This window comes from Pinus tabuliformis, chromosome 2_2 (genome assembly GCF_031772625.1).
Source record: "Pinus tabuliformis cultivar Carrire ecotype Pingquan chromosome 2_2, CPIR1, whole genome shotgun sequence".
NCBI classification, from domain to species: domain Eukaryota; kingdom Viridiplantae; phylum Streptophyta; class Pinopsida; order Pinales; family Pinaceae; genus Pinus; species Pinus tabuliformis.
In genome coordinates this window covers 773,938,653-773,950,713 of record NC_142300.1, presented here as the reverse complement: position 1 = coordinate 773,950,713, position 12,061 = coordinate 773,938,653, and the positions used below count along the sequence as shown (strand labels likewise).

General features: G+C 34.2%; 1 protein-coding gene across 1 annotated transcript; it reads left to right on the top strand.

Moving 5' to 3' along the window:
- The first annotated feature begins 2,092 nt into the window (after positions 1 to 2,092).
- LOC149194981 (oligopeptide transporter 7-like) lies at positions 2,093 to 5,197 on the top strand. Its single transcript, XM_089408040.1, has 7 exons — positions 2,093 to 2,195; positions 2,324 to 2,826; positions 2,919 to 3,016; positions 3,116 to 3,685; positions 3,779 to 4,034; positions 4,139 to 4,321; positions 4,509 to 5,197. Exons 1-7 carry the CDS (start codon positions 2,135 to 2,137, stop codon positions 5,115 to 5,117), a joined length of 2,280 nt encoding a protein of 759 aa, XP_089264166.1. The 5' UTR covers positions 2,093 to 2,134; the 3' UTR covers positions 5,118 to 5,197.
- Positions 5,198 to 12,061: the final 6,864 nt, after the last annotated feature.

The window sequence follows — 12,061 nt, the reverse complement described above, 5'->3', positions numbered from 1 at the left end:
CACTTAGCTTTAGTTAGTTAACTCTGGAGTGCTTACATGTGGTGTGCACTTGTCTTTAGTTAGTTAACTCTAGTGCTTGCATGTGGTGCATGTGCACATTAACAAAACATAAAGAAAACTTAGCTTAAGTTAGCTTTAAGATATTGCATGTACAACTAAGCTCAATTTAGTTTCTTTATGTGTTGATTCTCAAATCAATATTCATTAATCAAATTCATTCTCAAATCCAATTTGTGCTCTAATATTTTTAAGACCATAAATAAATAAATATTTATCAATATAAATAAAATAAATAATAAAAATCTTGATGGATGGAGGATCAAAGGTAACATGAGCACTCGTGGGACTAGCAGGGACATTTCGTTATGCTAAGTTGTGAAACAAAAGGGTCTTGCAAAGGGTAATCTACAGGCATTTCAAAGTGGGTTTAGGCATATAACCTCTAGAGGATTGTCTCGTTTCATTTTTGTTGGTTTTGTGGTATAGGAGATTGAGTAAATGGCATAAATGACATTGACTATGCACAAACATCCAATCTGTGCACGATCGATCACCTATTACCTCTGTTGAGATTATTGTTGTTAGAAGGTATGGATCTCAATGCGCCTTTGTCGAAAATCCTTACGCACAATCTCAGATTTGGGGGCTAGAAATATCTAGAGTTTTCTATGTATTTGGGCTATGCAGTGGTGTTCGTGGTGAATGACTCCGGCACATGCGAATGAATGTAGGTAAATCCGGTAGTGTGGTTTAGGGTCTCTCTAGGTTTTGTTTATGTTTCACTATCGGGAGCAGTCTATTGGAGTGGGACATCATTTGTTCTCTAGTGGAGTGTGGTGAATTGGGCGATATTTAGCCCAAGTTCCCATTTTTTGTAATTTTTGTGTAGCGTGCAGTGAGTCTTGGAAATTCGTTCCGTACAGGTTTCACAGACGTGAAAAATGCAACCCTTGGGTAGTTGAGATAACTACAGTAGCCAAAGGCTGGTGGTGGAGTTGCAAATCTGAACTAGGAGTAATATTGTTAATTTTTCCATTTGGCATAGATGGCCTAGGGTTCGAGGGAGGGAGTCATATGTTTGTGCTTGAATGGGTTTTGGTTGGATGGCCTACTGCACGTGCAATAATACTAAGGCAATGTTGTAGGTTTTGGGGAGGGATGAGGCCATGTGGCCAATAGACGGCATATGGTGGATAAAGAAGAGTGGTGTTTGATGATGAGATTGGAAGGGCAGAGGTTGACGGGGAGTTGGCTCAAGTCTAAGCCCCTTCACGAGGCTTTATGGACTAGCATCCTATTGTGAAAACTTTAGACTCTTAGATGACGTGTATCGTAGCAATGTTGGAAGAAATGCAACAACAAAGGCATGATGACTGTAATGAAGTCATTTCCTTCCTCAATGGTCTACAACAAAACTAGTGAAATATATTGGACCATTTAGGATCTATCAAAAAAAAGCTAAAAACACATCAATGATTGCCTAGACTAGATGGAGGGGAATTTAGCTAATGTGGATTTCCATGCTCATGGTGATCATCACTGTCTGGACGCGATGTCATGCACCTCACTTTCCTCATGCTCCTTAATGAATACTAGTTATCTTCTCATTCTCTCCGTTTTTAGAGCTCTTCTCATTATTTTTTTGGTTATTTTGTGAAGCTTGATAGATTGTTCTCGTGTTTTGCTTAGCTCTCGTGACTAACAAATTTGATTGGAGTTAATGTGATTAAAGTGAGTCCAGAAAAGCGTTGACTATACATTTTTTACGAGTTAATAAAAAATGTTGATCCATAGAATGAATAAATAAATAATTAAAAATGCCTTTGAGAAATTGTGCTCAATATCATTTTTTAGGTTTCACATAGTATTAGATACGAGGATTATATTTCAATTTTATATTTTTAAATTTAAGATTATATTAATTACAATTTATTGATAGGATACAGATTGATGTTGTTAAAATAAATACTAAATAAAAATATAAATGATATGAAATATTAAGCTCACCGGATCATATATGTTTGCAATTCTCATGGCTGGAGCCACCACTTAAGTATCATCTTCGGCCTCTCAAATCCACCGCCAAATCGTCTCGAGGGTACAGGAAATAACTGAGTGCCGCAGACAAGTAGAAATGGAAAATGAAAATTGCAGACAAGTAGAGATGAGTAATGCATATATTCCGACCTCACATGGTACATAGCATTCTCTTTTCGTCGGTTTGGCGTTGGCGTTGATTTCTCAAGTGGCGACTCTGTGATTACATTTTCTGCATTTTAGCAATGGAAAGCTTATTGGAGTTTTGTAATGGTTGTTTTTGCAGATATATCGTCCCGCAGCAGAAACGATGGAGATGAGGAACATATATCATCCACTGAGAACAAAGAAGATATCGATGACCAGTCCCCGGTCGAGCAGGTGGCTCTCACTGTGCCTACAACGGACGATCCAACCATTTCCGTCCTAACTTTCAGGATGTGGGTTCTCGGAATTTTGTCTTGCGTTATCCTATCATTTCTAAATCAGTTCTTTGGGTACAGAAGGGAACCCCTCTCCGTTAGCTCAATCTCTGCTCAGATTGCAGTCCTCCCTCTTGGCCGGCTAATGGCAGCAACCATAACCAACAAAAAGTTCTTTGCAGGCAGCATATGGGAGTTGTCGCTGAATCCGGGGCCATTTAATACAAAGGAGCATGTTCTCATCACAATCTTTGCCAATGCAGGGTATCAAGGTGTATATGCAATTGGTATTGTCGATATTGTCAAAATTTTCTACAAGAGGAAGCTGACCTTTTTCGTTTCTTTACTCCTTGTCATGACAACCCAGGTTAGGTTTTGACCATTTCTGCTCGAAAGGTTCGTTAAATTCCCTGATGCTTGTTGTTGTCTGCAATATTTCTTACTATTTTAGATATGCAGATGTTGGGGTATGGATGGGCAGGGGTCTTCAGAAAATATCTAGTGGAACCTCCTACCATGTGGTGGCCTTCAAACCTTGTTCAGGTTTCTCTGTTCAGGCAAGGAGTCTCATTTCATTTTGAGATGTTTGATTAATATAAGCGTTCATTAACATATGAACGAGAAGCGTTATTTTGTTTCAAATTTGTTGATTGCAGAGCTCTTCATGAGAAGGAGGAGAGAACCAAAGGAGGCCTTACACGAAACCAGTTTTTCATGACGGTCCTTTCATGTAGTTTTGCCTATTATGTAATCCCCGGTTATCTATTTCCCATGGTGACATCCCTGTCATGGATCTGCTGGGCCTTTCCACACTCTGTTCTTGCACATCAATTGGGTTCAGGACTATATGGCCTTGGCATTGGCTGCGTAGGGATAGATTGGTCCACCATTTCTTCTTACCTGCAAAGCCCTCTTGCTACTCCCTGGTTTGCAATAGCCAACATGGCAGTCGGATTTGTGCTTGTAATGTATGTGATAACGCCATTAACATATTGGTTCAACTTGTATAATGCAAAGACATTCCCAATCTTTTCTGGCACCCTCTTCAACTCCACTGGCCAACCATACGACATCGCCGGAATCGTTGATTCAAACTTCCATCTCGACCGCGAGGTTTATGAGAAGAATGGACCAATACATCTTACCGCATTCTTTGGTTTCACGTATGGCGTTGGGTTCGCTGCATTAACCGCCACACTGGTTCACGTCCTCCTGTTCCATGGAAAGTATGTTATCAATCCCTCAATTCATCAGGATTCCATGGATCCATGGATGCAAAAAAACTCAGAATGACAATAATGGGTTATAATTTGTTGCAGGGATATTTGGAGGCTTAGCCTGTCTGCCTTCAGAGTTCAGAAATTGGATGTGCACACCAGACTAATGAGAAAGTACAAGCAAGTGCCAGAATTATGGTTCACTGTTATTCTCGTCGGCAGTATAGCTTTAGCGATTTTTACATGCGAATATTACCGTGAACAGATTCAATTGCCATGGTGGGGAGTAATACTGGCATGTGGCATTGCCTTCTTCTTCACATTACCCATTGGTGTTATCAATGCAACTACCAATCAGGTAGGTCTATGCGTCATTCATGCAAATTGACTTTTGTTTCGTCAAGCATACTATATCATCAATCTTGCATGAAACTAAATGTTGGATTGCGTTGGTCATGGTAGACGCCCGGTCTGAACATCATCACGGAGTACATCATAGGTTATATTTATCCAGGCAGACCAGTTGCAAGCGTTTGCTTCAAAACTTATGGATATATAAGCATGGTGCAAGCCCTGTCATTCTTGCAGGATTTTAAACTTGGTCATTATATGAAAATCCCTCCTAGAGCAATGTTCTGGGTACAGGTATTTAACATGGAACTATTTAATCTTGTACCAAACCTACCTTGGCCGGGCAGAGAGTTGAAGTTTCATCAATCTAAAATAGAATTTTCGAAAATTTATGTTTACTACAAGTTTACAGCCATTATTTCTTTCTTGTAACTTTTATTTCAACTGGCGTGCTGGAAATGATTTATAATCCTTGTTGCAGATTGTGGGCACAGTTACTTCAGGGATTGTGTACTTAAGCACAGCGTGGTGGATGATGCATTCCATTCCCCATATCTGCGACACTGCTGTATTGCCCTCTGACAGCCCATGGACATGTCCAAGCGATCACGTCTTCTACTCCGCTTCTGTAATATGGGGATTAATTGGACCCAGGAGGATTTTTGGAAATCTTGGTGAATATGGAAAAATCAACTGGTTTTTCTTAGTAGGAGCAATAGCTCCAGTTATAGTGTGGTTGTTTCACAAGGCATACCCTAAGAAAGAATGGATCAGGCTGATCAATATGCCCATTCTCATTGGAGCCACAGGGATGATGCCCCCTGCTACAGCAGTGAATTATACAAGCTGGATACTCATGGGATTCATTTTCAGCTTTGTACTCTATAGATATAAGAAGGACTGGTGGAAGCGTCACAATTATGTGATGTCTGCAGGATTGGACGCAGGATTGGCGTTCATGGCAGTCCTTCTATACTTCTGCTTGGGATATGAAAATATTTCATTGAATTGGTGGGGAGCAAACATAGACGGTTGCTCCCTCGCACAGTGTCCCACAGAAAAAGGCATTGACGTGGCTGGCTGCCCATAGCCGAGGCTTTCCAGGAACTGATTTTTCCGTCGGGTGGCAGATGTTGTTGCTTTGTAATTTGATGTTCTGTTTTGATAGTTGCTGTTGACAGGCATTAGCCCATTTCTTTTCTTTATTTCAGTCTGTGCATTGGAAGAAGTGACATTACGTTAGAAAATGGATTTGTTTATGATAATTATATTTTTACGCCATAGATGGTTATTGTTTTACCATTTAATATATATATATAAGTTTAGTTAAAAGAAGTTATTGTTATTATTATTATTAAAATGAGATGTTGAATTCGGTAAAGCGTGTTTATTTTATGTTTTAAAGGAAGTCAATTTTATTAGAGTGTAATTATATTTTTGGGCATTTATTTTTGGGAATTTATATTTGTTTATTTTTTTTATCTTTATAGCAATAAGTTAATATTTTATTTATGCGAATTGAACATGTGTGGTGGAGAAGAATTACCCTTCCTTATCACCATATTACCACAAAATGGTATGGTTTTTGGATAACAAGAGAGTGTGATATAAGGGATTTATAAGCTTTTGGTTTTTGTTCATTGGAAATGAAATTATTGTTTTACTTTAAATCTAAGGAAATTACTTAGTTATTTGTGGTTTGGTGGGAAGAGTGTGAGATCTACCTTCCAACCATCTCATCCAACCACTTCAACTTAGAAATGCAACCAATATTTGAATAGATAGAAATTCTAGATATTAAAGTCCCATAAATTATCAAACCCAACACTAATACCATTATTTAACATTATGTATCTATATGTGTCTATGTTACCATATATCAATCCATTATCAAACATCATACAAAAGACATGTATTGATTTGACCTTACAATTGCAATTTGAAATTTGAATAAGAACACTCCTCTTTTTGCTAATTCATATTTTTGTTTAGTTGTCTAAAATTTTGGACTCAACATTCCCAAGAGAATCGTATTTTCTACCAATCTAAACAGTAGATGTTCTCTCATGGTCACGAAGATGACAATCATGATTCGAAAGTGCAAATGGTTATGAATATATGATTTTCTATGCCATTGCTTCCTTTTGATTTTATTTTATTCTTCTCGCTTGTATTTTTGGTACATATATTCTATGTCCAAGTTTACATGAATGTAGGTTTTGAAGGGTTTTGCAAATGCTAGTTTTGGTAACACTTAGGAAATTTTGTTTCCTAAAATGTCTTTTTTTAAGGAAGATTTTCAATAAAATAATTTCATTCTAAAGGTTTTCATGTATTATAATTTATCATGGTAGTTTGTGAGTTGCATATAAACACTATTGGTTTTCCTGGATGATATTTAGTTTTAGATCATTGTTAGAAATAAATGGATAAGTGACAGGCAGATACTTAGATATCTAGTTTTAGTTATAGGAGTATTAGTTAGAGAGGCAGAAAACCTTAGTCTCCTTTACAATTGTCAGTCCCCAATTTAGATGCAGTTTTTAGTTATCTAGTTTTAGTTATAGGAGCATTAGTTAGGGAGGCAGAAAACCTTAGTCTCCTTTACAATTGTCAGTCCCCAATTTAGATGCAATTTTTTTAGATCTATTAATGGCTCATATTAGGCTTACATAAACAAATAATCAATGGATTATATTAACTCATGACACTCAATGAAATTAATTAGTCTCAACTATAGAAGCTAAAATTCATGGATACAAAAGATGAAGTTTGTGAATAAAGAAGATAAATTTTGTGGTTGTGGAGATTGATATTTAGGGACATAGGAGTTTAATTTAATGGTTGCAAAAGCTAGAGGTGAGGTATTGAGAGGTTGTTGATAGTGTGAAAGGTCCTATTTCAGATCAATTAATCTCTATGCCAACTCATAATACTAATAATAAATTAAAGAGAATGACAAACAAAATAAAACAATTATGCACTCCAAGCCAACCCCTCGTAGAGCCTCTCTTCCTGTTCGGGCGCAAAGTCACACTACGTTGTCTAAACATTAAAGAGCCTAGGAAGATATAAGATTTCTTGTTTACAATTTTCTTCATTTTCTTCATTAATTTTCATCTATTCATTCAAAAGTTACGTGAAAACACATGGAACCTTAGAAAAGTACTATTGGTTTTGTTTCTTTCACTTCTTTCCAGGTTGAGGCATTCATACACTTAGGGTTTGGCATACAAATTATGGTTATGGTGGAAATCTGAGGAAATTGATGAGAGGACAAGAACAATAACTAGGCACTTAAGAATCTTTCCATTTAACATAGATATAAAGTGAACTTGAATTTAGAATAAAAAAACCCATGTGATAATTAATAAGAAGAATAAATGCTTCATAAAATCCTAATTCTTATCACATAAATAAGATGAAAATCATAATGATTTAATTTCTCTCATTATATACAACATACAACCATACATTAGAAAACAAGATGTACCAATGGAAATTGCCATGAATAATTGCATGTGTATTCAATTGAAATTTCAAAATTGAAATTATATCAATATTACATGATCACAAAGGAATGTAATTGCAACCCGGCATGTAATGTAGAATCCTAGATTTGATCCTAACTCAATATTACATACCCAACCAATTTCAATTTTTTTGACAGAGTTTCTGTATAAAAATTTTCACTCTTCTTCTTCTACAACAAAATGGAGCCTATTTATAAGGAGCAACATCCTAGTACCTAACCTTAAACTACTATTGGTAATAGAAAACCACCACACATTTTACAATGGACAACTGGTAGTTTATAACTAAATGCTTCTAGGGACTATTACATGGGTCCCACTTCTGCATCTTGTCCCTCTTTCTAATCAGACTATGAAGGTAACTCAACAAAGTAGAACATGGAAAGCTGAGGTATGTGTTACACTATGACTTGTGAGTCTTTGGCTCTCATAGGTTCACTTGATGGATTTTCAACAGTTCCTGCACTCACTACAAGGGCTTTATCAATATCACCCTCTTCATCATCATCCTCATTTATCTCTATCACTTTGAACTTCGTGGATCTTGACTCTCTTTCTTGATCTATTTCCATATCATCATCCTTCCTCCTCTTAATACCATATAGATCAGAATATTGACAGTATGTTGGTAGGATTACCACCTATACTTCTTCAAAAGTCATTTTATTTGTTGCTTCCTCCAACAAAGTTCTTAACTGACGTTGATGCATGTATGTTTCCTTGCCCTTCATTTGATTGTAATTTATATTGAGAGGGTCAAACATCAACTTTTCTCCCTGAGAAAAACATAGTTCTTTTAGCATATTATATATTGTCTCTTGAACCTTTATGGCTTTACCTATGAGTGACCTAACTTCATATGGAAGACGAAACACTATTGTATTCCTTCTTGATGTACTATAAATAAAATACCTTCAAGTGGAGCTTTTTAGTGATATAAAATTGGGAAAAAATGTCAAAAAGGACTATGCTACAAAATTCATTTGTGGTAGTGTATCTTTTAGCAGAGTTGATAACATAACTTCATCATAACTAAAAAAATATAGGGGGTTGGCGGTTTAGTGGTGTGATAACTGGAGAAATCACACTGATGTGCTACTAATATGTGTATAGGTGATGTAAATTTAAATAAAAGTATCGTGACAAGAAACTAACATTTGGAGCATCGGTGCATTAACTTTATAAAAGCACAGGTGCTTTAATAAAAAAAAAAACATCGACTCGTATAATATATATTACCATCACCGGGCCGTTGAATTCAAATAATACTGGGGCCCAAAAAGTACAACACCTCGATGCTTATATATTTTTAAAATGCCCTAGGTAGTACTTTTCGAGAAGGGAACCGAGGAAGCCAAAAAGTTGTTGCAACCTTGTTTCTTTTATCTTCTCCAACCCACCAGGTCTTTACGTGTAACAATGCACTGGTGCTAATAATCTTACCAAAAAGGGAATAAACTATTTTTATATTGATATATGAAAACTAAATATAATCGAATTGATGTTAATAAATGAATTCTTTGTAGTAATATATACATATAATTCTAGAAAATCATTTTTGTTAGGCATATTACTTTTTGAATGATTCCTTTCTGTTGTTGTATGTTTTTTCTATTGCAACTATGGCAAGTGTCATTCACCATTGCTAAAGAAACACTTCCTATAATTTAAGTATAACTTAGCTATTGGGATCATTGGATTGATTTCTATATTGTAGGTGGAAAGTACTTCTATACGTTCATTCCACTATATCGCTCATAGTTTTGTAAAAGTCCCCTCCCCCTTTAATTAACCTCCAACACCACTACAGATGACCTAAGGACCAATTCATCATCATTTACATGTTCTAAAATTTTTATTTTCTTAAAATGACATTCTTTTTCTCCATCGTTGGTCACTGTAGAAAATTAAACATATGGGAATTAATAAATTGTTTGAAACATGTTATCAAATATTCTTAAGTATATTATTAATGAAAACTCAAAAAAAAACAGAAATTGAATAGTGTTTCTTCATTCACCTTATTCATCCTTCTGTAATTATTTCATTGGGGTTTTACATTCTTCTGTAGTTAGATAAAACATAATATTATTGAGCTTTCCCATTTTGTGGATTTGCATGACACACATTAAGCAATACATGAGTTAAATTTAGACATAGTTCAAACATATTAATGTTGTAAAGAATTTATAAATAACTTGTCTTTTCTACTTTTTAAACGTGTTACCATTTCGTTAATTAGTATTTTTATTACTTGACCACTTCTCTGACATTTTTTTATTAATATACAACCTATACGATTCAACACATAAGCTAGTAAATATATTTTATAATAAATCACATAATTTTCATCTAAAAGATGTGTGGTAGTTGGTGCACCTATGTGATAAAATGCATTGGATTTTTTAATTCAGTAAACACACAAAGACATTTAATTGTTGAGAACTGAAAATAGAAATTATTATTTTTTAAAATAGCTTTAAATTATGACGGTGCTATATGTACAGATAAAAGTATTGCCATCACAGCAAAAAATGAAAACATGAAAATTTTAACCCAAGGTTTTTGGATTTAAATATGGTATTCGGGAGAGGCGCATTGATGCATTATATTACACAAGGTGTATTCATAAAAATATTTTGTTTTTAAAATAAAATTTGATACACCTTATATATAGTAACACAAATCCATTAGATCTAAAATGCTTAAAATGAAAACCGTTATTGTGAAGTGGTGGAGGGATTTAAACCTAAGGTGAAATTTCATACTCACATAACCAAGAAGAACCATGGGTTTAAGGTAAGTATTGGTTTTTCCTATTTATTTTTTTGAATTTTTAATTAAATATAAATAGGAGTATATTATAAAAAAAATATTAGTAAAATCAATAGTTAAATTTTTACTATATGGTTTTTTTTAATTAAATGTAACATAAATTATAAAATTTATTATAAGTAAAATCAACAGTGAAATTTTTTTTTTTTTTCTATGTAGGGATGTGAGTGAATCACCATACCAGTCATATCTTCTAAAAACTTCTATTGTTCTGAAGTATTCTTGTTACTCTACAGTTCTCCCAATATCTCTTTCTTGCAAATTTCTCCCTTAAATTTTCAGAAAAAATAATGAAATAGTGAATAGCTTCTTACCATTTAAAAGAATTTATGAAATTAGATTTTGAAAAATTAATTACAGCTTATTTTCCATTTTGAAGAAAATAAAGTCGTGTTTTTCTTTCATTTCTAGTTTTTTTGAACATCAATGCTTTTCTTAGTAAAATGTACTTGTGTGTTTACTAGTAATGGGCACCCATTAAGATAACTTATCAATGCACTAATTTTTTTTAACACAGTCATATGATATAATTCCTTTTTTAATTTTGGAAATCCTAGAAATTCGCGCTTTTATTATTTTAACACATTGGTGAAGCTATTATTCAAACTCATTGGTATGATTAGTTTTACAAGAGAACCAATATGATTTAAAAGTTATATGAATTTTTATTTTCACATAAAATAACATATTCATCTCAAATTATCCTTTATAATGCATCCACATGAGTTATAATAGTTCATAGTATATGTTTTCTTCTTAAAGACTTCTTATTATTAAAAAAATGGTTTGCAAACTATATTGAAATTCAGATTGTGGGATGGTTCTTGAAATTAATTTTAGGTATGTACATAAAAATTTATTATTGATTTTACTTAAATGCAGGAAGAAAATCTCATAATATCAAATGGTGAATTCTTCAAATTACAGTTCGCTCCATAATGCTCAAAGTCCTTTGTGGAGTTCTCCCTTTCCATCTAATTAATTTTTTTATTTTTTCTTTTTTTAATAACTATGTCAATTTGAATAAAAATGTATCCAAATTTGTAGGATCGTGATTCAAAATTGAATTCAAATGAAGAAAATATTCCACCAATTCAAAAATGTCACAAGCTCTTATTAGGAGCATCATACTACAAGCATTTGGTAGATGAAAATGGGCAGTCGTTTTACCCTACAAATTATAACATTCCATCTTCCATCCACAATCTTGGGTCAACAATTGTAATAATTGTTTGGTATAATGTAATTTCCACAAACCAATTGCATTGTGCTTACTAATATCATTGATGTACTAATGTTCAATATTTTTTAAAATTAGGATTTTAGTGATGATGAGCGACCCACCGACCATATTTTGATACACCCCACTACAATGTGAAATGGAGAGAAGGTTTCAATCAGAGAAAAACAAGGAGAAGAAGCATACCAAGCATGTTTGAATCAACCACCTATTCAATTCCTACTACGTCCAAATTCACCAATTAGGAATGACTACAACAATAACAGTTCTTCATCACAAGTTGGCAATGCAGACAATCAAATAGAGGTTGTTATGGATGATTCCTTATGGGATATGAATACCATGGAGACACTGTACAAATTGAAAGAAAAATTTTCCATGTCAAATGCAAGTTTATAGACAATATTGAGGTAATTGACCATGACC

Bases quoted from the DNA above. Each gene is read 5' to 3' on its own strand.
- LOC149194981 (XM_089408040.1), top strand. From the start codon at position 2,135: ATGGAAAATGAAAATTGCAGACAAGTAGAGATGAGTAATGCATATATT. The intron at 2,827-2,918 runs GTTAGGTTTTGA...TTAGATATGCAG, and splicing joins TCCTTGTCATGACAACCCAG to ATGTTGGGGTATGGATGGGC. The intron at 4,322-4,508 runs GTATTTAACATG...TCCTTGTTGCAG, and splicing joins GAGCAATGTTCTGGGTACAG to ATTGTGGGCACAGTTACTTC.